Source organism: Schistocerca serialis, chromosome 2 (assembly GCF_023864345.2).
Source record: "Schistocerca serialis cubense isolate TAMUIC-IGC-003099 chromosome 2, iqSchSeri2.2, whole genome shotgun sequence".
Classification (NCBI taxonomy): domain Eukaryota; kingdom Metazoa; phylum Arthropoda; class Insecta; order Orthoptera; family Acrididae; genus Schistocerca; species Schistocerca serialis.
Window position 1 is genome coordinate 33,864,846 of NC_064639.1, and position 27,557 is coordinate 33,892,402.

The window sequence follows — 27,557 nt, forward strand, 5'->3', positions numbered from 1 at the left end:
GGCGCCAAATATGTATGTGAGTGCTAAAAACGAAGAGGAAATCTGTGAGATGGCACTTGATGACCTAATGCCACAATGAATTCAGAATTGGAGTGTTGTTCCCTCGTTGGTGCTATTTTGACTGATGGAAGGACATCGCTGTATATTTCGCTGTTGGTGGTATATGGTTCTAAAAAGGGGTCTATAGTATTGTGAACTGAAGCCACACTGCTGGTGTGAGGTGCTCTCTGAACATGTGTGGTGGCCTCACAGCCGAGGCATCTGAATTCTGTGAAGCAAGTAGCCCGTTGCAACAGGCATGTGGCAGCAGGATTAGAATACAAAAGCGACGGTCTGCCACGGTTCCGTACAGTGGTTAAAATAACTTAAATTTTTCATGTGGACCCTCCAAGAAACTTTTTTCCATACCATTTTTGGCATATTATCTGCTGTAGTGGTAATTCATCAATGATTTTTGTGGTTCCTATGCTAATAAATTGCGTACTTACTCTCTCTATTTTTTAATTTTAATCTTGAAATAACCACAAACTGGGCCAGAAATAATGCGTATCACTGAATGGCAGTTGCTAGAGCCGCCCGGATACCCACGCGCATTAGCACGCCGCTTCTGGGATTGGGGAAGAGTCGCAAACGCCGAATGGAATGCCCCTGGCGGAATTCGATGAGGACCGGTGTACCGGCCAATCTGGAGGTGGGTTTTATGCGTTTTCCCTCACCCTACTGGATGAATACGGGGCTGGTGCCCACGTACCACCTCAGTTATACTATTTCCAAACATTTTGAAAACGTTCTCACGCTTTCACGTGTGATATCTCTAGTGGGGAAAAGAAATTTCATCCCGGGGGGGGGGGGGGGGGAGGTGGAGGGGGGGTTGTGAAGGGGGAGTGAAGGGATTGCGATAGGAAGCAGGGAGCAGGATTGAGTTTAACGTCCCGTCGACATCGAGGTCATTAGAGACGGAGCACAAGCTCGGATTATGTCAAGGATCGGACAGGAAATCGGGGTTGTGACAGTAAGGGCATCCGACCATCCTCTATCGTTACCATCACCAAATCCAGATTAAATTCAGACGCCCTGAAGACACAGGATAAGGTCAGGAGACAGAAGATGGCATCAGCAGTTGTATGCACGCCGATTAGAAACTATGATCCTACATTGGATGGCAAATCCCAAAAACTGCTCAGACTTGAACAGTTTTCGTCAAGCAGCATCATAACTTTTATTTTCTTTATTTTCTTAATTCTCAGCTGCGTTAAACATCAAATGTATGAGATATTTCGAATGGTGTTATTGTCCCACTCAGCTGGAGCAGGAAACTCAGACAAGCCATGGAGGCCATTTAATGTCATATATTTAAACTTGACATGATAGATAGTGTTCGCTGTCTGATAATACAACTACTTAGCTCGTACCTCCTGTCGCAGTGGAACACCTGTTGTCCAACGCGCCGACGGCCGTGGAGACGTACCACTGCTCGCCCAGCGGCTTCGCCTTCCTGCGCATCTACTTCACCAGCAAGTACTACTACGTGCTCGACTACTTGGGCTACAACTTCGCCGTCAACTTCTGCACGGCTTTTATAAGCATTATCGCCACGTTCGCGTGGAACTACGTAGACCTGTTCATCATCCTTCTGAGCATCGCCATTACGGAGCGATTCAAGCAGATCAACATAGCAGTCAAGTCGTGCACGGACAAGGTACAAGATTTTTCGGTATCGGTACCTCAGTTGTTATCTACTGTGTGATGTATGCCACAACAATTTTTGAAATGTATCAGAGAAATTAAATATGAAATATATGTGTTAGTAGCATAAACAAGATGTATCATAATTAATAGCGACTATTGACGCAAATTAAAAAACACAATCTAATGGAAAGTATTCGGACACCGAAAGAGGACATTAAATTGCATTTATGATGGCTTGAACTCTGATGAAGACACTTTCACGTGCAGTGGAATTCCTCTAACTTTTCCTTGCAGTCACAACACAAGGAACAATTAGAGGAAATAACAAATCATCAACTGTCCGGAACTTAATAATGGATATGTGGTGTGTCCAACCTTAGCCTTAGCCGGGGACAGTTTCAGTGAAGCGTCTTAATGTCTGTGGAGAAATGGCACCCCGTTCTTGCTCAGGAGCCGAAACCAGAGGAAGGACTGATATTAGACGACGGTGTCCGGAACGAAGTCAACACTCTAACTCATCCCACTGATGTTTCACTGGGTTCTGGCCAGGACAATGGGCACGACAGTCAATTCCAGGAATGCTACTGTCAACAAACCATTGCCTCACAATTGCTGAATTATGACAGTATGTAATGTCACGCTGGTGCAAACAGCCACGGCCTTTGAACTGTCCCTCTATTGCACTGTTCCCCTGCTGTATGGGCTATTCTATTTCAAATAGGATGAAAAACGCGAAAATTAACCTCATATTTTTTTTAAACCATAAATAATTCCTACATGTGTCAACTGCTGTAAAGAATAGCAACTTTCATAAAATTAACACTCAGATGTTAACTAGTTTTCGAGTTCGAATTCGGTTAAGTGTACGTTATTTTACGAACAAGACAATGTGTCAGCCGCGTAACTCAAGAACCTTATATCCGATTTCAGTAAAGTACAATTCATTTTGAAGCGAATGTCTGTTGTAAATAGAGGTGTATAACAACAACAGAACAATAATCAATATAATTCTTAAAAACCTTTATTTCCTGTATTAAGCGTAAATACAATTTTTGAAAAGATGAAACTAACATAGGCTTTTATACAGAGTGGTCCATTGATCGTGACTGGGCCAAATATCTCACGAAATAAGCGTCAAACGAAAAAACTACAAAGAACGATCTCGTCTAGCTTGAAGGGGGAAACCAGGTTGCGCTATGGTTGGCCCGCTAGATGGCGCTGCCATAGATCAAACGGATATCAACTGCGTTTTTTTAAATAGGAACTCCCATTTTTTATTACATATTCGTGTAGTACGTAAAGAAATATGAATGTTTTAGTTGGACCACTTTTTTCGCTTTGTGGTAGATGGCGCTGTAATAGTCATAAACATATGGCTCACAATTTTAGACGAACAGTTGGAAACAGGTACGTTTTTTAAAATTCAAATACAGAACGTAGGTACGTTTGAACATTTTATTTCGGTTGTTCCAATGTGATACATGTACCTTTGTGAACTTATTATTTCTGAGAACGCATGCTGTTACAGCGTGATTACCTGTAAATAACACATTAATGCAATAAATGCTCAAAATGGTGTCCTCCACCTGTCATGTAATATGATATTCAGTACCGCCTCAACCGCACGCGAGTTATGTGCCGGACATCCATCATGTTTTAAGTACATCCCCATTCTGTCATGCAGTGAAACATCTTGTAGTAATATCGGTAGAACATTACGTAGGAAATCAGCATACATTGCACCATTTAGATTGCCATCGATAAAATGGGGGCCAATTATCCTTCCTCCCATAATGCCGCACCATACATTAACCCGCCAAGGTCTTTGATGTTCCACTTGTCGCAGCCATCGTGGATTTTCCGTTGTCCAATAGTGCATATTATGCCGGTTAACGTTATCGCTGTTGGTCAATGAAGCTTCGTCGCTAAATAGAACGCGTGCAAAAAATCTGTCATCGTCCCGTAATTTCTCTTGTGCCCAGTGGCAGAACTGTACACGACGTTCAAAGTCGTCGCCATGCAATTCCTGGTGCATAGAAATATGGTACGGGTGCAATCGATGTTGATGTAGCATTCTCAACACCGACGTTTTTGAGATTCCCGATTCTCGCGCAATTAGTCTGCTACTGCTGTGCGGATTAGCCGCGACAGCAGCTGAAACACCTACTTGGGCATCCTGATTTGTTGCAGGTCGTGGTTGACACTTCACATGTGGCTCAACATTTCCTGTTTCCTTAAATAACGTAACTATCCGGGGAACAGTCCGGACACTTCAATGATGTCGTCCAGGATACCGAGCAGCTGACATAGCACACGCCCGTTGGGCATTTTGATCACAATAGCCACAATAGCCATACATCAACAAGATATCGACCTTTTCCGCAATTGGTAAACGGTCCATTTTAACACGGGTAATGTATCACGAAGCAAATACCGTCCGCACTGGCGGAATGTTAGGTGATACCACGTACTTATACGTTTGTGACTACCACAGCGCCATCTATCACAAAGCGAAAAAAGTGGTCCAACTAAAACACTCATATTTCTTTACGTACTACACGAATATGTAATAAAAATGGGGGTTCCTATTTAAAAAAGCGCAGTTGATATCCGTTTGACCTGTGGCAGCGCCATCTAGTGGGCCAACCATAGCGCCATCTTGTTTCCCCCTTCAAGCTAGACAAGTTTCGTTCTTTGTAGTTTTTTCTTTTGACGCTTATTTCGTGAGATATTTGGCACGGTCACTATCAATGGACCACCCTGTATATGTGATGTCTGTTCTGTCGAAACGCCGCGAGTAATGAGGATAATGGGCAAGGGACTCTACATTAGTAGTGTGTGTGTGTGTGTGTGTGTGTGTGTGTGTGTGTGTGTGTGAATAAGTTGAGGAATTTGGGTGTGACGGGAGGCGCGATTACGTAGCACGCAATTTGCGATGTCCACTGTGTCCGGATGACTTAGTGGTCAGGGCATCTTCCTAGTGAGCAGGAGAAGCGGGTTCGAATCTCGGTCTGGCATAAATTTTAAACTTTTCCCATCGATTTAAATCAGTGTCCACTCGCAGTCAAAGACTCTAATTTCTTTGTGTCTCTTACATGCGCTTCAGGCTCTTTTTATTGCAGACTGACTTCGGTTTTAAGTTTTATGGAGCCCTTTGTCAGAAACGCGGAAAAAATAATAAAATTATAAATATTTACGCTCGCACTGTACTTCGGTAGCGACGTGCTGCCGTCTGCCACTCTAGCCGTGGAGAGGCCACGCAGCGTTGTTTTTGCGTAACACGGCGTAGTGCAGCTAGCGAGGTTTGATGCTATTCTCATTTACTTCGACCGCCCGGGGTAGGCGTGCGGTCTGAGGCACCTTGCCACGGTTTGCGCGGCTCCCCCCGTCGGAGGTTCCAGTCCTCCCTCGAGCATGGGTGTGCGTGTTGTCCTTACCGTAAATTAATTTAACTTAGATTAAGTAGGGTGTAAACCTAGGGAACGATGACCTCAGCAGTTTGGTCCCATAGGAACGTACCACAAATTTCCAATTTTATTCACTTCTTATTTGTTTTCTACACATCTCTATTGAATACAATATAAAAACGTTTATTACAAGGTGTACAACTTTGCTTCCGCCGTTTGCCGATAGGTGGCGACAACGGTACGTAGCCGGCCGGGGTGGCCGTGCGGTTCTAGGCGCTACAGTCTGGAGCCGAGCGACCGCTACTGCCGCAGGTTCGAATCCTGCCTCGGGCATGGATGTGCGTGATGTCCTTAGGTTAGTTAGGTTTAATTAGTTCTAAGTTCTAGGCGACTGATGACCTCAGAAGTTAAGTCGCATAGTGCTCAGAACCATTTGAACGGTAAGCAACGGTCGAAAGAAACAGATCTGAGACGTCAGGCAGTTAGCTTGGACCTCTGTCAACACAACCTCATTCCAACATTAGTCGATTTGTGTCTGGCATCATAAAGTTGTTCTTGATTGAAAATGTCAGTTTACGAGCCTAATTCTAGTCATTTGCGGGAGGAGTTACTGTTTTGTTTCAATATGAAGGAAACACCTGCTGAGTATCATCGAATGCTCTCAAGTACGTATGGTAAGGACGCTATTAGCGAAAGAACGTGTCGTGAGTGGTTTCAACGCTTCAAGAACGGTGATTTTAACGTCGTAGACAGGCATGGTGGTGGAAGATAGAATGTTTTCGCAGACGCAGAATTGGAGACATTGCTGAGTGAAGACTCCCGTCAAACTCAAGAAGAATTTGCACGATTAGTGGGAGTGGCACAGCAAGCCATTTCAAAACGTCTCAAGGCTATGGACATGATTCAGAAAGAAGTAACTTGGGTCCCGTGTGAGCTGAAACCACGAGAAGTTGAACGGCGTTTGTGTGTTTGTGAACAGTTGCTTTAGAGGCAAATACGGAAGGGATTTCTGCATCGGATTGTGACCGGGGAAGAAAAGTGGGTTCATTACGATAACCCTAAAATCATGGGGATATCCCGACCATGCCTCCACATCGACGGCCAAACCGAACATTCACGACTCCAAGATCATACTCTGCATTTGGTGGGATCAGCTCGACGTCGTGTACTATGAGGTGCTAAAACCAAGTGAAACAATCACAGGTGCTCGATGTCGAACGCAGTTAATGCGTTTGAGCAGACCATTAAAAGACAAACGGCCGCAGTACAGAAGAGGCACGTTAAACTGATTTTGCCGTACGAGAACGCTCGATCCCACGTTGCAAAAGAGGACAAAACGTACTTGGAAACGTTAAAGTGGGAAGTCCTACCCCACCCGCCGTATTCTCCAGACATTGCTCCGTCTGACTATCACCTTTTTAGGTCAATGGCGCATGGCCTGGCTGACCAATACTTCCGATCTAACGAAGAAGTCACAAATTAGATCGATTCGTGGATCGCTTCAAAAGATGAACAATTTTTTTGACGCGAGATTCGTACACTGCCCGAAAGATGGGCAAAAGTAGTGGCCAGTGATGGATAATACTTTGAATGACACATGTGTAACCAGTTTGTTTCATTAGAGCCTCAAATGTTGGGGAAAAACAGTGGAAGCAAAGTTGTACACGTTGTAATATTTTTTAAAATCAAATGCTGAACAATATAATTTTTATTCCATTTAAAACTGTGGTTTTGGGAAACAAATATGAAACACGGATGAAAATTACATTACATTTAAGTTCTAAAAGTCTTGTAAGTACCAACTCAAACTATACTGTATGACCTGCAGTTTGAAATTAATTTGAGAATTTTACTTTGGTTAGTTTTCGAGCTGCGAGTCTCAGAATCTCGTGATTTTATTACAACTTTGAAAAAAACCCGGAAGCGCTTCTTCATTACAACTACGATTTTGCAAAAGATGTTAAGGTAACTCCTACTTTCGATGATACAAAACTACCCATCCCCCCCCCCCCCCCCCCGTCCCAGAAAAAGTGAAAAGTGCAAGGTTTCTTGCTGTCCGAGCTGAAATGGAACAGCTCGTACACACTGCTGTAAAATGTGTTGATATGCTTCCGAATTCAGCGTTTTCTTAAGCGCATTAAGATAACCACGCCGTAATCACTAAAGACAATGTACAATGTAACTCCACCTGGAAGTAAAGCTGTGAGGACGGGGTGTGAGCCGTGCTTGGGTAGCTCAGTTGGTAGAGCACTTGCCCGCTAAAGCCAAAGGACCCGACTTCGAGTCTCGGTCCGGCACACAGTTTTAATCTGCCAGGAAGTTTCATATCAGCGCACACTCCACTGCAGAGTGAAAATCTCATTCTGGTAACTCCACCTCCTCCGCACTTCACTGTTGGCACTACACATGATGGTAGGTAACGTTCTCCAGGCATTCGCCAAAGCCAAAGCATTTCCATAGTGTTGCCACAGGGTGCAGCTCGAGCCATCACTCCAGATCGCTCGTTTCCAGTCATTCACTGTCCAGTACTGTCGCTCTTTATGACACCTGATCCATCACTTACAACTGACTACAGAAATGAGGAGCTGCTCGATCATTATACCCCATTCTTTTTCACTCTCTATACTCCGTTATAAGAATAAATCTCATGTGAACATTACGCTATGTATTCTTGCGCGTCTGCTGGAACCTCATTGGATTTCGTTTCATATGGAGCGGAAGCCAAGCTGTCTCGAGTACAGTCAAGTACGATAATGAGGATACGTTTTGTGCTGTGCGCTACGCGTACATCGACTCAGCTACACAACGAGGCAACGGCTTTACCGGCGCATTTAACTTGGTCACCAACGGCCAAGCAAGTGATCCAACCAACCTGCAGTGATATGAACAGTTGCAGTAAATGCTGTGTCCTGCCTACTGTGGAATATGGGGTGCATAGGAAACCTGCTTTCTCGGATCGCTAGACAAAAATTCAAGCAAATTGTGTTAATGAATTTTTATTACAGTAAGATAAATGACAATACTTTGGGAATTTACAATGATGTGTCGCAAACAATTGGCGACAGTCAAGGCAAGTGAAACAATACAGTTCATAAGTCGCACTGTAGCGCTCGTAGAACAACTTGTCTTCAACTCTGGCCGCGGCCAGGCGGAGCCGATCTTACGGCCTCTTCTCCTAGAGGCCGCTGCTGTCTCAGTGTCGTCCTAGAGAGGGGTCGGTCGGCACTCTATAGGCTCGCGTCTTCTCACAGCCCCCTCTGCTCTAATGTTCTTCACCGTCGTGCAAGCGCTTGACTTTGTGCCGGAGCAGTAAAGGAATAAAAAGAGACGAGCACACAACAATATACCTTAGAATGACATTTAATTTTTAAACGGAAGGAATAATGTATGGTAAAACTCAGGCGATACGCTTGCTTCTCAGGTGAGCGGACGAGAAATATAACATGCTCTCAATTTTTAGCTAACATAGTATTGTAATTAAACACAAGAGTGATGAAAATTCCTGACTTTAAGAAGGGTAATTTTTCTGCATGAGCTGCGTCTGGCGTAAAAGCGCACTGCTGGGATTTCACCATGTAGTTAAACATTGAAGTCACTGAAGGTATTACCGTTAGTCGTCTGGTAATCTCTGAACTCCTTCCATATTAGACTCGAGGAATACGTTTCAGTATTGGCAACAGGACCCCAAGCTGCCAAAAAATCCACATTTTCTCCTCCTCTTTTGTGACGTGCTGTTCTACACTCCCCCATCGTTCGGCAGTGACGTCACAAAGTTTTGTGGATATGCCAGCTTAAACGTATTGTTATTTCTCGCGACGAATGCCTTAACTTGGCTCCAGCTCAGTTGTATTGTGTTCAGATTGCAGTCTTAAGGTGACAACTGACCACTCTGGCTCGTGTGAGACCACATCTGTCCTGAAAAACAACGGGGATATTCAAACAAAGAGTATTTAATTGTGTAATGTTTTGTCAACTTGAGCAATCTTTAACAGTCTTTTATAAAATATCGATAACTAAGAAAGTGTATTTGCAATGAAAACCAGAATTTTGCGCGAGATATGTAACTGGAAACTAGAAGACGTGCATTTTTCTTTTAAAAGGATCTTTAAGTATCAGTTAATTACCATATATCTGATGTATTTCATGTTTAAATGATTTAGGCGTTAAAATCGAACAAAAACAAATAAAAAACTGCAACGTATTTTGAACCGCCGCCCGCCAGCAGACACGATTACGCCACGCACCTAATTCATATGCGCGCCTTCGTTTTTAGGACATACTGGTTCTCGAAAAACGTCAAAGCTGATTTTTCTCTGTTATCTTGTGAAAAACATTAACAACAACTTGTTTCTCGCCGTTAAGGGTGTTCCGCGCGCGTATTTCGCTACGAAGCAGGAAGCAGTGTCATCCATTTTCATGGAACGTTTGAACAGCGACTTACGGAGACTGTGATTGTACACGAGTTCGGAATAAAAATTACGTAGCTACAGTATGATGAAGAGAAACGCTGATGGCTGTTCATTCACAGTGACGTAGGAATAAGACCTACTTCCAAGAACGGGACAGCACCACTGTACGAGAGCTACGACTGTTGACCAAACAACGCATTTGTATTTGCTTACATGAGGTTTATTCTTATGATGAACGAAGTACAGGCAAAGTCATTTTGATAGCTGGGCTGCTGGCAGCGCTTTGGAGGACTCAGGTGAGTCTTTCCCCTGGCTGCATGTCATTTTTTACAACCAACCTCAGCTACGCTAGACGGTCACTGTCGGCCTCTTCTTTTTTCAGCTGTCATTGTTCTATCGTGTTTCCAATTCACAGTCGCATCATCAAGAGTCAATTCCGGAAGCTTTAGAAGGATTTAAATGCCCCTGGTGGATTTGTTGCTCAGGTGATATCCAGTAATACCAAAGTCTCTTCTGACGGATTGATTGCGCTGTCACGAGAGTGAAATCTAGTTGTCAGTTCCGCCTTACATAGCGATGTCCCAATACTACTGATGAGATAGTGTACGAGTATATCAGAAGCAAGAACTTTCTAGTAAAAATGGATCGACTAGCCGTTAGTGAGATAACTGTATTTCAGGTTAAGTGTTGCATAGTCCCCCCGATGAACCATGCACCTTGCCGTTGGTGGGGAGGCTTGCGTGCCTCAGCGATACAGATAGCCGTACCGTAGGTGCAACCACAACGGAAGGGTACCTGTTGAGAGGCCAGACAAACATGTGGTTCCTGAAGAGGGGCAGCAGCTTTTTCAGTAGTTGCAAGGGCAACAGTCTAGATGATTGACTGATCTGGCCTTGTAACAATAACCAAAACGGCCTTGCTGTGCTGGTACTGCGAACGGCTGAAAGCAAGGGGAAACTACGGCCGTAATTTTTCCCGAGGGCATGCAGCTTTACTGTATGGTTAGAGAGCTGCATCAAACCAGTCTCAGGACTGAAGACCACAACAACAACAACAGACTTCAGTATCAAATATTATTTTAGTTAATACGAATTTATTTGAAATGTTAGCTTTTCGATTAAGTATTTATCAAATTAGACTCAGCCCATATGCTGTTCACGAGTCTCTACATCCGTAACGGTACTTTATGACTGTGTGGTTAGAGGTACTAGATGGTCGTCTCATTTGCCCTGTGGTGACATCCGAAGAAGAAGGTTCCACAAGTGAGGACAGTCGCTGCGCCGGCCGGAGTGGCCGTGCGGTTCTAGGCGCTATAGTCTGGAGCCGAGCGACCGCTACGGTCGCAGGTTCGAATCCTGCCTCGGGCATGGATGTGTGTGATGTCCTTAGGTTAGTTAGGCTTAATTAGTTCTAAGTTCTAGGCGACTGATGACCTCAGCAGTTAAGTCGCATATTGCTCAGAGCCATTTGAACCATTTGAACAGTCGCTGCCTGACGCGGCAGCGAACAATAGACGTCGGCGTGGACACGCCCACAAGAGATTCCGTATGCCACCGCCGCTCGCTGGAAGAGTGCTTAGTCAGAGCGCAGCGCCGCTGACCCTCGTCTACAGTCACCGATTACGATGATAGCATCGTCTGTACTTCAGATCCAGCAGCACGAGTGGTATTACAAGTCAGAGCTGTATCGGCGTTCAAATCATTTGAACACTCAGAGACGACTATCTTTCTGTAGCGTATCAAGTGACAGTTTATAGTTCGGCGACAGTAAGAAATACATAAGTGACACCCATGTGGACATGAATTGTTTCCAAGGTAAGTATATCATCTTGTTCATGGTTCAAATGGTTCAAGTGGCCCTGAGCACTATGGGACTCAACTTCTGAGGTCATTAGTCCCCTAGAACTTAGAACTAGTTAAACCTAACTAACCTAAGGACATCACACACATCCATGCCCGAGACAGGATTCGAACCTGCGACCGTAGCGGTCTTGCGGCTCCAGACTGCAGCGCCTTTAACCGCACGGCCACTTCGGCCGGCTCTTGTTCATGTTACAATAAAATGATCTAATATTTTGTGTGTTGCAGTATCTGTTAGGTTTCCTCCAGAAGTAACTGCAATAGTGCCGTCGCGAATTTGTCAAATAGTTTTTCCGTCTGTCACCTCAGGGCCAAACATTCTTCCAAGAAAATTTGAATTCCGCAGCGATGATCTTCCGAGACTGCTTTGGAGAGTGTGGTAAATGCACGGTGGCCAGCACTGGCACATTGTGCAGCTGATGCAAGACGACAAACAATATCCCAAAATGCTCCAAGATGAATAGGTCTGTACCTTTACTTCCAAGGTTACCTTATCAACATTCTCTGTATTTTTCGGTCTTAGGATCTCAAAAGTGAAGTGTACAGCATTATCGTTGAAACAGTTGCAGAAATGGATCAGCGAACTGTATAGTCTTGTCAAGATTTCCGAGATGATGCGGCATTGTTTGAGAGAATTCTTAACTCACTGCAGAGACGGCGCAGTACTGCAACCAAATGTGAAGACGACACGTGGAACACCTCTTGTAACAGGTACGAGTCTACCATAAACTGTAACGTGTCACGTGCTGAAGCAGTGTGATATTTCTTGTTAATGTAGGGCATGGGTGAAATTTGAGCGCTGTTAGATGGCGATTTAACCGAAAAGTTACCATTACAAATAATTTTGTACTAACTAGGACAATATTTTATGTAGAAGTCAGTGGCGGCTTGTGACCACACATTCGCAATTATTTCGCAAACGGCTCATTTGCGGACCCGTATTTAGTGAGAATTTTTTCTTCTATGTTCATGTGCTTTCACTTGTGACTGTTATCATAGTTAATAATGGTACAACTTGGACAATGTACCCAAAGTTTATTTTCTACCAACTACTAATTTTCTCAATATAGTAAATTAATATTAAACGTACATCAATATTAAAGGAAACAACATTTAAAGCCCAAACAATTTACCTGAAATATTTAAAGATCCTTACTGTGAGGCAATACTTCGTCTATATAATTAAGTCGCGTACTTTAATTTTATTGGTGACTAGCTGTACCCGGCCATGCTTTGCTGTGGCTCAGTCTACTTAAATGGAAAAGAAGGAAAGAAGAAAGCATACGTTTCTAACATGCAAAAGAATTGTATATCGTCCTAATATCCTTCTCTCCCCTGCCTCTGTTCATCTCCCATCATCTCCCACTTTCTTTGTCCATATTCTCCCCGTTCCCCCTCTCTCTCTGTCCATATTCTCCTCCTCTCTCCATCTTCTCTTCCCCCTCTTTCTGTCCAACTCCTCCTTCCCATTGTCAACGTCCATTTCGCCCCATCCCTCTGACCATCTCCTCTCCCCCCCCCCCCCCCCCCCTGATCTTGAAGCTTGTTTATTATAGAAGGTTGTAGTATTGGTTTACGATTAGAATGCGGATCGTGATATAAGTTTTATATTAAAGTGTTTATAGTCTGTATGTGCTTAAAATTTATTACAGTAATGGGTAAAAATTTGAAGTAAATTGGAAAGGAGATTTTTGGTAGCAATAGTTTTCCTATATAGTGCGAGTCACTAACTGTTACCACCTAGAATAACTCCGAAAGTATGATAGTAAATTAAAAGTTTGTGGAACAAATGTTGTATGGGACAACGGGGGCCATAATATGATGTTGGGTCTTTGTTGGTACGTGGGGTCGCGTCAGAGATATGAAGGTCAACTTTAATTTTTTTTAATGGGTTGCTATAGTTTGGTACGTATTTTCTGATAGCGGCTATCGAGACGAATCCAGTGATGTGTAACAGTAAGGTCTTTGAAGGTCAACGAAGGTCAAAAAGGTGTCATGAACGTCAATTTACAGGTGTTAGAAGTGGTGACCATTGGTATCAGTGTAGTGCTGCAATCTTCTTATCACGGATTGAGTGGTATTCCTTATCACATTGGCACTTATCGAAGCTCATGCTCTGACAATTCTCTCTCGTATATCGTTCAAATAGTAAATGTTCGCCGAATACGGCGTATCCATCTAACGTGCCATTGAAATGTAAACACCATTCGACGGTTTCGCAATACAACACTAATAGGAACGGTAAGACTAGTATCGTGGAATGAAGCGAATGTGAATGATGTATTCCTTCGGAAAACAAGTCGATATGCTTCTCATTTACGGAGGATGCCAATGAAATTCAGTGAGAACCAGAGACCTATACGCTGAAAGATATCCTCAACGCACTCACCCTACACGTCGTACATTTAAATATATTTATGATAAATTGAGAACAACTAGATCTTTAACGCATGGGAAGCATACCGGCAAAGGAAAGTTACTAACGAGGAAACGGAAATACACTCCTGGAAATGGAAAAAAGAACACATTGACATCGGTGTGTCAGACCCACCATACTTGCTCCGGACACTGCGAGAGGGCTGTACAAGCAATGATCACACGCACGGCACAGCGGACACACCAGGAACCGCGGTGTTGGCCGTCGAATGGCGCTAGCTGCGCAGCATTTGTGCACCGCCGCCGTCAGTGTCAGCCAGTTTGCCGTGGCATACGGAGCTCCATCGCAGTCTTTAACACTGGTAGCATGCCGCGACAGCGTGGACGTGAACCGTATGTGCAGTTGACGGACTTTGAGCGAGGGTTTATAGTGGGCATGCGGGAGGCCGGGTGGACGTACCGCCGAATTGCTCAACACGTGGGGCGTGAGGTCTCCACAGTACATCGATGTTGTCGCCAGTGGCCGGCGGAAGGTGCACGTGCCCGTTGACCTGGGACCGGACCGCAGCGACGCACGGATGCACGCCAAGACCGTAGGATCCTACGCAGTGCCGTAGGGGACCGCACCGCCACTTCCCAGCAAATTAGGGACACTGTTGCTCCTGGGGTATCGGCGAGGACCATTCGCAACCGTCTCCATGAAGCTGGGCTACGGCCCCGCACACCGTTAGGCCGTCTTCCGCTCACGCCCCAACATTGTGCAGCCCGCCTCCAGTGGTGTCGCGACAGGCGTGAATGGAGGGACGAATGGAGACGTGTCGTCTTCAGTGATGAGAGTCGCTTCTGCCTTGGTGCCAATGATGGTCGTATGTGTGTTTGGCGCCGTGCAGGTGAGCGCCACAATCAGGACTGCATACGACCGAGGCACACAGGGTCAACACCCGGCATCATGGTGTGGGGACCGATCTCCTACACTGGCCATACACCACTGGTGATTGTCGAAGGGGCACTGAATAGTGCACGGTACATCCAAACCGTCATCGAACCCATCGTTCTACCATTCCTAGACCAGCAAGGGAACTTGCTGTTCCAACAGGACAATGCACGTCCGCATGTATCCCGTGCCACCCAACGTGCTCTAGAAGGTGTAAGTCAACTACCCTGGCCAGCAAGATCTCCGGATCTGTCCCCCATTGAGCATGTTTGGGACTGGATGAAGCGTCGTCTCACGCGGTCTGCACGTCCAGCACGAACGCTGGTCCAACTGAGGCGCCAGGTGGAAATGGCATGGCAAGCCGTTCCACAGGACTACATCCAGCATCTCTACGATCGTCTCCATGGGAAAATAGTAGCCTGCATTGCTGCGAAAGGTGGATATACACTGTACTAGTGCCGACATTGTGCATGCTCTGTTGCCTGTGTCTATGTGCCTGTGGTTCTGTCAGTGTAATCATGTGATGTATCTGACCCCAGGAATGTGTCAATAAAGTTTCCCCTTCCTGGGACAATGAATTCACGGTGTTCTTATTTCAATTTCCAGGAGTGTAGATGCTCTTGCCACTGTGTTTCGAGATCCTAGTGTTAGTTCGCGTCAAATCAAAATGGAATCTCGCATGAGCCAGAGTAGTGTTGTTTGTGTTCTACATCGCCATAAAGATCATCCTTACCATACCAGTCTCCACGAAGAATTAACTGGTACGGATTGTATGCGTCGCTTTGACTTTTGCGATGGGCTCAACTTCAGATTCAGAGGAATGAAACAGTTATTAACTTGATTTTGTTTACTGACGAGGCTACATTCACGAACCACGGAAATGTTAATTTGCATAACGTGCATTATTGGGCAACTGAAAGTCCATGTTAGCGGCGGCAAGTTGCACACCAAAAACCGTGGTCCGTGAACGTATGTTGTGGGATTCTAGAGAACAGACTTATAGGCCCCTATTTCATCGAAGGAAATCTTCATGGTAGGAAGTACATCACATTCCTGAAAGAAACATTAGGTCTGTTTATTGGAAGAAAACCTTTAGGAACAAGGAACAGAATGTGATATCAACACGATAGGAGTCCAGCACATTTTTCACTGATGGCTAGAAATGAGCCGGCCGAAGTGGCCGTGCGGTTCTAGGCGTAGAACCGAGCGACCGCTACGGTCGCAGGTTCGAATCCTGCCTCGGGCATGGATGTGTGTGATGTCCTTAGGCTAGTTCTAAGTTCTAGGCGACTGGTGACCTCAGAAGTTAAGTCGCATAGTGCTCAGACAATTCCCAAATCGTTGGAATCGACGCGGAGAAAATGTGTCGTGTCCGGCTCGTTCGTCAGACTTGACGCCTCTGGATTTTTTCTTGTGAGGATTTGTAAAAGACTTTGCTTATAAAGACGTTCCAACTACATCTGAAGAAATGTGAGAGAGAATTGTCAGATTATGTGCTTCGATAAGTGCCCATGTGATAAGGAATACCATTCAATCCATGATAAGAAGATTGCAGCACTGCATTGATACGAATGGTCATCACTTCGAACACCTTCTGTGAATGGACGTACATGCCATCTTTGCGACCTTCGTTCACCTTCAAAGACCATAGTGTTACAGATCAATGGATTCGTCTCGATAGCCACTATCAGAAAATAAGTACCAAACTGTAGCATCCCATTTAAAAAAAAAAAAGTTAACCTTCATATCTCTGACACGACCACACCTACCAACAAAAAACCAATGTCATATTATGGCCCTCGTTGTCCCATGCAACTTGTGTCCCACAAAATTTTCAGCTCATATTCTAGAATGGCTGGCACCTACAACACGCCCATATTAGAATTCAACGTTTTGTCAAAATTTCAAAGCAATCGGTCAAGAACTTTAGGAGATTGACGATTTTGAACAAACCAACATTTACGTTTTTATAAGGTTTGCCATGTAAGCAGGAGATCCCGGGTTCGAGTCCCCGTCGGGGCACACATTTTCAACATGTCCCCAATGAAGTACATCAACGCCTGTTTGCAGCTAGGGTGTCCATTTAATTATCATTTCGTTTCCCCATTTATTACATATATACCAGATGGAATTCTAGTAGGTACACTGGTAAGGTAAAGCACTATGACCACTGTCCACCGCGAAGTTGGATGTCGCCTGGTGGCGATGGAGGAAAGTGACACGGTAAGGAAAGAATGCAGGATGTAATAAAACTGTACAGCAGTGAGGACACATTCCTCACACGTAGACAAGACATTACGTCATATGAACATGGGTCTGGAAATGCTTTGTTTCAATGTTTCAATTCATTTTTCCAACTCATTAATCATGGGAAACACACAAGAACAGAACGTTAGGATCATGGGGAACATGCAATCTTGGTGACGTCTGGTTACATTGTGCACCGCTAGTGTTTTGTTTTACATGTCCCTGTTGCCAGGCGATGTACGACATTGTTTGTTTCCAGGCGACATCAACTGTTCCATCGATCAGTACGACCGCTCCAAGCGCACGGGTTACTACGCAGAGTTAATCGCAAACGTGGCTGGTGCAATGGGAATATGCACAAATACGGACACGACAGATGCCCATTTGATGTGTAGATTGTCTGACAGCAATAGCACCCGCGCTCAACGTTTGTAGCTGGAGAGATTTCCAGGACGAATGTGGCGCGACGGACAAACTTCTGAAGCTATTGATAGTCGACTTACGGAATATGAGGCATTCAGGCATGATACTCGCGACCGAGGGAGGACTAGAAGGACGAGGAGACCGCAACGTGGGGTGGTAGTTCTTCATGCAGTTGACGACGACCGTAGTGCCTGCGCAAGACATGCAGCTGCAACACTGAATGCTGATCACGTGACTGACTGGCGAGTGTTAACACGAGGACCAGCTGTGTTCATACCATCTACAGCGTGTGCAGGTTTTATCAGCAGCTGACTTCCCTGCATGCGTACTCTTCTGCGAATGGTTAATTCAACAAAATGCCAACCCTAATTTTAGTGCAACGGTGCTGTTCACAGATAAGGCGTCGTTTCAGCGAGATCAGACTGTAAATTTTCACAATCTGCATGAATGGGCAGACGTTAATCGTAACGCAGCTGTTGAAGCAAGTCATCAACAAAGATTTTCTGTCAATGTTTGGAGCGGCATTGTTGGCGACTATTTGGTAGGGCCTCACTTTCTTCCACCCAGGCTCAACGGAAAAAGTTATCATAATTTCACAGAGATTGTTCTACCTGATCTGTTAGCAGATTTGCCCTCAACTGCGCGACGAAACATGTACTTCATGCACGATGGAGCACCTCCTCATTTTAGTGTTAACGTCCGTCAGCTTCTGAATAACAGATTCGGTGACAAAGGGATACGCAGAGATGGACTAATTGCCTGGCCTCCACGCTCCCCGTACTGAAACCCACTGGACTTTTATTGTTGGGGCATGTGAAAGTCCTTGTGTGTGAAGCCTCAGTACAAGATGGTCACTCTATTCCCGTATTATGGAAGGCTGCGAAAGCTTGCACAACACTCCGTGGATGCATCATTGTATCGGAGATTAAGTACGACGGTGGGTTGATGCATGCACCAATGGTCACGGAGGGCATATTGAACATCTCCTGTGAAAAGAATTGCATGTGGTATGCTAGTGCGTTCAGTTCGTGAGTGCTTCCCATGATTAATGAATTGGAGAAAATGAGTTGTAACATGGAAACAAAGTGTTTGCAGACCCATGTTCATATAGCAAAATCTCTTCGTCTACCTGTGAGGAATGTGTCCTGCAATTTGAGCCATTCATTTTTGCTACACCCTGTATAAGTGGATCAAAGATGGATGGGAAATCATCCTAGCGACGAGACGAACCGCAAATGGGGAAATATACTGACATAAGTGACCCTGGAAAAGGTGATATTATTATCACCCAGACCCTGTGAACGAGTATCTCGAAAACGGCATAGCTGGTGGAATGTTCACGTGCTGCTGTACTGACCATCTGTGGAAAGTGGCAGAATGACAGTGAAACTACCACTGGCCGGTAGGTATTTGGACGTCCATGACGCTTCACAGAACGAGGGATTTGGATGCTTGTCTACCCTGTAAAGCAGGATAGGTGGCAACGTGTGGCATCTCTGCCGATAAAGCACAATACCGGTGCGCGTTTAAGATTCGGAGCACACCGTTCATCGTGCATTGTTGAACTTGGGGCTCTGCAGCAGACGACGTGTTCACATGTTGGCCCAACGACATCGTCAATTACGGATGTACTGGCCGCGGGATCGTTGAAATTGACTGCGGATCAATAGGAACGTGTCGCCTCGTCGGAAGAATCACGTTTTTGCTATATCAGGTCGATCGTCGTCTTCACAAACGCCCGTCATCAACACGAACGGCGATTCGAAATTTGCATCACACCAAAGACCAGGCTAGTAGGAGCAGGATTACGTTATGGGAGAAATTCTGTTGCGCTCGCATGGGGCCTGTGGTAGTAATCGAAGACACACTGACAGATAAGGGTCACAGGTTATTACGCACGTGGTCATAAGGCTTTGGCTCTTTATTATATTTAAAAACACATGAGAATCCGAATGCAATGTTGTTAAAAATCCAAAACGATCCGCGAAGGACTTTCAGACGTTTAAGATTTTAAAGAGCTGAACATTTACATTTGTACTTCTATAGAAACTGTATACATTCCTAATCTCAAACTTCCGAAAGTTTTTGACCGAATGTTTTGAAATTTTGACAGAACGTTGCAGTTGATTGTGCATTTGTTTTTATATACCTACTTTTTAATATATGTAATGTACGATATTTTAAAAGTTTATTAATAGGGAAACGTTGTTACAAAATATCTCAAAAAACGTGTACACAGATATTAAAGAAATAGGCATCTAAAACCACGCCTGAGTAGGAATGCAACGTTGCGTCAAAATCTCAAAGCAATCGGAAAAGCTTTCGGAGATACACGATTATGAACAAATGAATATTTACATAATTTTTCATATAGATTATTGCTCGAGGGGACCACAAGTACAATAACAAAACAAAAATCGAACAATAAGTATGAGCCCATTTATCTTGGCATTGCTATCCCTAATTCTGAACTGGAGAGTAGTGCTTTATGTCTGTCTCTGTCATCCTTAACTATGAAGTTACACAGTGAAGAATAGGACTGTTGTAGTCAGTACGAACTTACTGTTGTTTTGTTTGCTTCCTTCCGAGTAGGTAATGAACGGATTACTGGTCCGCTGCGGCCACTACCTACGACCTCGGGGAACGCATTTTCACAAGAGTTCGTTGCTTTGGTGCCTCACTTTTGCTTTGGTGAATACTCGGTACTAAACGCAAAGCGGCTTGGAACCTTGCACCGAGCCGAGAAAAAGCAAATCATCCACATACTCAGAGGTCCCCACTCGCCGGCGATAGTGTGACTCTGGGGGCAACAGTTTGTAAACAGGCGTCACTACCCCCACCACTAGCACCGCGGTGGCTGCCCTGATAGGGATGGCAGCGCAGTGATGGAGGGGGTAACGGCCAACGTATACAGGAGGCAGATACAGGCACAGAAACAGTGATGAGGGACGACTAGAAAACGGCGACGAGTTTGTTTGGCGAAATGTCGACCGAATGAGGAGGCGCAGTGGTTTGCACGCAGGACACACAATCGCGAGGACGACATTTCATATCCCCGACTATCCATCCAGATTTAAGTTTCCCATGGTTTCCCTAAATCACTTAATGCAAATGATGGGATGGTTCCTTTGAAAATAGCGCAACAAATTTCCTTCCCCATACTTTCCTAATCCGGGTTTGAGCTCCATCCGTAATCTTCCTTCCGAAATATTGTGGAGAACTTACGACGTGACCAAGCTGGACGGAGAAGAATTCTACAAGTCCACCTAATAAATCATTAGTTAAGTGTTCCGCACATAGTCCATTAACAGAAAATCACATAGATCTTAATACAACTGTGTCAAATAATTTCAGTAGTAAGAATAGTGCACAAACATTTAACAATAAGTCGACTGTTTCTATTAGAGGCCAATCAGTGGTGACAAAGGCGTCCTAAGTATTCTGGAAACAGCTTAAATCTGAAATAGTAATTCATATGACTGAAAAACAACAAGTTGCCATGAATGCACACATACTGATTACCAAACAAATTGTGAATGTAAATGAAGAGTTTCACACAAATTATTTGGGGATAGAAAATTTTTAAACGTAAAAAGACATACACACTATACAAATTAAAATAACTAAACAAAACTGTTTTCAGCTGTAATGTAAATTCAAACTTCTCATCAGTTTTTCAAAATGAAAACCATGTTCTATTGAAATACGGTACATTGCAAATTTAAGTTGGAAAATACATTAACTTGCTCCCCACAATGTAATCATCTGGTACGGAAATGATCAGAGGTGCAGTTCTTTCTGCCAAGTAGAACGGCCAACAGCGCGTATTGGCGCTGTTCGTGTGTGGCGCTCTTACCAGGCCTGGGAGGATGCATAAGGGACGCGATCACTATAGGCTGTCGACTGAAGGAGACAGAGATGCTACTTTTTTGTGTGTGACAGCGATACCAGAATCTGATGGAGTTTGGAAGTGGCCTCATTGTGGGTCTCCATTTGGCCGGCTGATCGAATCCTGCAGTATCCATATCTGGGAGGCTTTCAGATGTGACAGTGGTCTAATGTTGGCCTGCATGGGAACATGACGGCAGGCACACTCACCACCAAGGTTCTAGTTGACAACATCTGACCACCGCAAGGAAGAATCACCATATTTGTGCCACGAGTATAGTAGCTCTTTCATATCTGCGTCTGCCATTTGATAACGTAAAGGAGTCCTTACGATAACCTGTCTCATCCAGGGCCGTTGGTCAGAGACCAGCAGCAGTCAGACAGGGTAATTAGCATCCAATATGTTGATTGCTGTTAACACCACGACGTAAATGTCTGTGTTTTGAGTCTATTTGTGACAGGGAAGCGAGCTCTGCTGATGAATGGCGTCGCATTGTACTCAGCGATGAACTGCGGCTCTACACCACCTCAGATGACCATCAGCGAGTACGGCGGCGACTTTGGGAGACGTCCCTTTATTTCTGTGTTTTGGAGAGGCTCAGCAGTGTTACTCCTGGTATCGTGGTGTCAGGAGCCATCGAGTATGACTTCAGGTCACAGCTGTTAGTGACTGAGGGAACTCCGCAGCCCCATGTTTCTTCATGGGCGCCCTGTGACCTCAAGTGTGATAGTATCATGGTACCATTTTTCAACAGGACCAATTTTGTCCATTAATGGCAACTGCATCTGTGAACAGGTTCCGTGATATTAAGATACTCCAGTTGTCAGCAAGATCTGCAGGTCTGTCTCTGATAGAATAGGGCCTATGTTCAGGACTAGCTGGGACATGAACTCCATTCCAGTGTGAGTATCCAGGATGTCAAGAACCAAAACAGTTGAGGCTTCCCCATTGCCTCAGGAGAGGATACGTTGGCTGTATGATACCCTCCTCAATCTAATTAGTGCATGCATCCAGACCAAAGGTAATGCAACGTCAAACAAGTGGGCTCCCGCTGCCAAGTTCTTTGCAAATTTGACACCATTTTGTAATCGCTGAAATAACATCACATAATTTCTCAACCCGTAAACTTTCATTTCATTTCCTCCTCCTCTTCTGGGTGTTCCACTTTTTTTTAGGCAGTGTAGAAAGTAAAACAAGTTTAATAACATTCAGTGAGTGAATCAGTTTTCATTTAAACCTATGAATACTACAATGCTTCGAAACAGCAGCAACGGTTCCGCGCCATCTGATCCTGATCATAAATCGCTCCGTGTTAATATAATGGGGTGCAAGAAAGGAGACGGGTGCGATATGCGTTCTGCGCAGAGAAGGACGAAGAATACTTTGCGGCGCCGCCAGTGCGCCCCCTATCTCTGCCAGGTGCCTCAATGCTCCAGCCGTTGCCTTCTCTGCCAGTTGGTAACGCTGTGGTCGCTCCACCTCGGACCACTGCTTCCGCTGCTGAGTCTCCCAGATTAATTCACGTGCTCGGAAAAGAAGCACTGCCGCTTCATAACGCAATATTTGTCGTGTTCGCTTCGTGCCACCCATTATGAACGCTATAGAAGCTGAGTACCTACACTATACCTAAACTGATATGAAATTCAAATCTGAACGTCCCAGGCACGATCTGAAACGCACGCTGGAGACATACGCTGCAGAATGACGCTATTGGCCATAGCGTCACTTGGTACACTGCGCACCGCCCCGCCTTCCTTATTCTTCGCTGCACGCAGCTACCGTGCAGTACAGCAGTAGAATGAGGCAGTTTTAGTGATTGGTCGATGTCTCACTGCAGGTGGTGGGCGAGCGCGAGTGGCGGCAACTGCGGCTGGACTACAACAGCCTGTCGCAGCTCACCAAGACGGTCGACAGGCACGTCAACAAGATCGTGCTGCTCTCCTTCGCTACCAACCTCTACTTCGTCTGCCTCCAGTTCCTCCACAGCATGAAGTAAGTTTACAGCGATCGGCTGGCCGAACTGCTAGTACCAAATCCATATGTGTAAACTGTAACACAGCAATACGAATATTACTCAACAAAGCGAACCGTAAGCCCAGCCCTAGCGGGCCACATGATCACCTACAGCGCCTACAGTCTCGTTCCAGTTCAAAGCAGTGTATGTTGTCACCCCATATAAAAAGTATCAAAAATTAGTAAGGAAAATCCCTCTGTGGTTAACTTTACTAAATGTTCTGACGACTAGCTTTTTGCCCACGGCTTCGCCCACATAAGCATCTCACATACAGGCTGATTCAGCCGCCCCTACCGATGTTTTTGTATGCAACCCACAATGTTTAGCTAGACTTCATAAACCATGTGCGAGATTTTTATATTCTGTTCCTCGCTATGCGCGAACTATTAGTAGTGCAGAAAGAAAACGAACCGGACGTTCTTTCAGAAAATTTAATGTGGTTAAATTTTGTACTAGGATACGTTTCCGCTGGAGACTACGATGTTCGAATTAGTCAAGGAAACATACAAAAGTGACCTTCAGAACCTCTTCCTTTCCTCAAGTGCCAGGATTTGTAGGACGTTGTTCATGACACTCCTACCACTATCCAAAAATTTCTGACTACATGAACTATTCGACCTTTTTTGGTCTCTATTAGTTGGGCTATTACGTCACCAGTACAATGTGCTACTTCGTTAACATTATTAACTTAAATGTGCCCCTGAAGGTAATGAAGGAAAAACCACTTTTATAAACTTTCCACTAAAACTAATTACGTTGATAATTCGATACAAACTTAACGCTTACTCGGACAGTAGAATCGCAATCGGATGGCCTGACGAATACAACGATATAATTGTTTTTTTTTTATGCTCTTAAAATTCACAAAATTGTTAGCTAAAATTTACACAGACGTCAAGTTTACAATTTGTAAGTGCTCGGCTAAGGTGGTGGCGTAATAGCAACAGTCAATGAAGACCAAAGCAGGTCGAATGTGGGAAATAATCCGCGCAGTGGTAAATATTCATACAGTGGCAGGAGGGAGTACCATGAACAACTTTCTAGAAATCCTAACCGGTGAGGGCTGCGTGGGGTGCGTTTGAAGATCACTTTTGTACGTTTTTCTCGAATACCTCGAAAACGGTGACCCCCAGCGGAAACGCATCCCAGTACAAAATATAACTACATTAAATTTCCAACAAAAAGGTCGTGTTTTTTTCTATAGGAGCGGGAGAATATGAAAATCTCGCGTTTGGTGTATGAATGTCAGCTATAACTTACGAGTTGTATATATTTGTGCACATATTTTATATACATCCGCAGCGAATTACGCCTTGTACTTTCCTGTGGATTCAGAGGAAACTCGTAGTTCAGTCTGAGTAAGAGATGTAATAAACAGTCATGAACAGAAGCTCAGCTTTCTAAGTATAAAAAGGAACTTATATTTTTTTATATTTGTGTTAGGGTACGTACTACGCCATTTCGTCACGTCACTAACATTACTCATTTTTTCTTTGTTTATTTTAGAGTCTAGGTTTAAATGAAGAGTCGAGGATGTTTGAAAGCTACGTTTATAAAACAAATGATCTCGCTGTGTACGTGAAACTTTTTTGAAGGTGTTGTGGCGTAACAAGACAGCTACGCCACACTGAAGTAGCCGAAAGGCACGCGTAATCTCACGTAGGCTAGATAGAGGTCTGAAACAGGATACGTAATGAATGGTAGCAAGAAAAGTACGTAGCTGCTTTAATACTTAACTTTTAATCCTTCATGTGAATACAGCATTCCTTGATGATACAAGTGAGACTCTATCTTAAAATGGTTAATGGCGCCTTGCTAGGTCGTAGCCATTGACTTAGCTGAAGGCTATTCTAACTGTCTCTCGGCAAATGAGAGAAAGGCTTCGTCAGTGTAGTCGCTAGCAAAGTCGTCGTACAACTGGGGCGAGTGCTAGTCCGTATCTCGAGACCTGCCTTGTGGTGGCGCTCGGTCTGCGACCACACAGTGGGGACACGCGGGTCCGACATGTACTAAATGGACCGCGGCCGATTTAAGCTACCACCTAGCAAGTGTGGTGTCTGGCGGTGACACCACAGAAGGTACAGTACTACATCATGCATTGCTCCTGCTTCAGAGTAACATCTTTGATCTACCGTCAGTTATTTATCTCCCGTGAAGTACATTTGTAAAAACGTGGAATTTTCATACGGTAATGGGGCAAGAGAAGCCGTCAAGTGGTAAATTTGGCACTGAACCTTCGGTGTTGTTGCAGTCTGGCTGCGGGCGCCACTCGGAGTACTCGCAAACTGCAATTCAAACTAATATTCTGGTATTTGTCACCTAGACGGCTAGCAACGGAATATTAGGGAAGCCAAATTTGGCCGCCATACATTTGTGCAGCAACAGTCTCAATAGAAAGACAGAAAAATAATGCAAATGAATATACCTCTTGTCTTGCACTCGAGTAATATGTGTCGCTTAACTGGACTCTTATTCCATTTACCAATGTAAGTAGATCTATGTCACGAATAACATTTGATAATATTCTGAGACCATATTCTGCGATTTCACACTTTTGGTTCAGCTCCAGGCCAGAAGATTTTATAGGTCACAATGGAGTTAAAAATCGAGTTTCCATTAGCTGCTGTTTGTAAGACTGACATTATTCTCTTGTTTGCTGATTTATTGCGAATAATTCCGTAATGGAAAATAAAAGATAAAAGCCTCTGGAGATATAGAAATACAACTAGTTGACCCGTGCAAATAATTCGCACTCTATTCTGGTCAGTCACGAATGTTAGTGGGATGAAATGGGTTCTGGTGCACTTCTGAAATCCAATTGGTATACTAATTAATGAAATTTATCAATTATCCACCTCTCCCCCTCCCCTCCCCTTGACACTAGAACGGCGGAAGGAGTCAAAATGACCCCTGTCATAGGTTTTCCGTTCATTGTCATATCGAATTTATTTACTTCGTTAATGAAATTATATGACTTTTTCTAATTTTTTCTCCTCTTTCTGAAGATGTTTTAGTATTTACAAAATATTTTAATTTTCTTCGCCATTTCATTCAGTATACCTATAACGGAGGAAGGTGTCCATTTTACCACACTGTAATTTCTCTTCTGAATAAAAGTAAATTAGCCAACAATGCAGTGGCAACAGTGAGCAGTAACGCAGAGCAGTTGCTCCTCATTGTTGCTACTTGGCACGCGTACATTCCAGTCCTGTTGTGTCACTCAGGCAGTCTTTGTTCGTGAAACACGCTTTCGAATATGTATCGTCAGCGTGGACATTCTGATGAAGAACTGTTACATCTCTTAGAGAATTCCTCCATTGACTCGGAAACTGACTTCACTGATGAAGATGATTATGTGTAAGTAGGCTGTTTAGGTTCTTATATTGGTAACGCCACCGCCACGTAGCGCTCTGTATGAAAATCACTGGCTGCGCTGTGTGCAGTCTGTGGCTGGGTGGCGTTGTTGGAATTTGCTACTGTAGTGTTGGGCAGTTGGGTGTTAACACCGCGTAGCGTTGCGCAGTTGGAGGTGAGCCGCCAGCAGTGGTGGATGTGGGGAGTGAGATGGCGGAGTTTTGAGAGCGGATGATCTGGACGTGTGTCCATGAGAGGGAGTACATTTGTAAGACTGGATGTCATGAACTGATACATATATATATATATATATATATATATATATATATATATATATATATATATAATGACTTTTGAACACTATTAAGGTAAATACATTGTTTGTTCTTTATCAAAATCTTTCATTTGCTAACTACGCCTATCAGTAGTTAGTTCCTTCAGTAGTTAGAATCTTTTATTTAGCTGGCAGTAGTGGCGCTCGCTGTATTGCAGTAGTTCGAGTAACGAAGTTTTTTGTGAGGTAAGTGATTTGTGAAACGTATAGGTTAATGTTAGTCAGGGCCATTCTTTTGTAGGGATTTTTGAAAGTGCGTTGCGCTAAAAATATTGTGTGTCAGTTTAGTGTTGATCAGAATAAGTAAAGAGCGAAATGTCTGAGTACGTTCAGTTCTGCCCAGTTGTTTGAAAATCAAATAACGTAAGGGGTTTTCCAGCACTGTAATTTATTAATTTTTGTAAGGGGACGTTACATATGTACTTGACACAAGATGAAGACATTGTGAACGAGGGGCGATTAGTGAAAGAGGATTCAGATGCTGATATGCGTCAATCATCACCTCTTTCATTACAGCAGGTACAGTTGGAAGCGTCTACTAAGGTGATGGCAAGGGATGGAACAGTGTGGGAGATTGGAAATCATTCATCTTCTGGAAGGCGGTCAGCTGTGAATGTTCTGA

General features: G+C 44.3%; 1 protein-coding gene across 1 annotated transcript in view; it reads left to right on the forward strand.

Annotated features, from left to right (window-relative positions):
• LOC126458642 (gustatory receptor 5a for trehalose-like) overlaps nucleotides 1-27,557 on the forward strand; it is a 190,649-nt gene that overhangs the window by 89,789 nt on the left and 73,303 nt on the right. Inside the window, exons 5-6 of the mRNA XM_050095809.1 lie at nucleotides 1,425-1,699; nucleotides 23,071-23,225. Coding sequence (XP_049951766.1) covers nucleotides 1,425-1,699; nucleotides 23,071-23,225 — 430 coding nt within the window. The remainder of the gene's footprint in view (nucleotides 1-1,424; nucleotides 1,700-23,070; nucleotides 23,226-27,557) is intronic.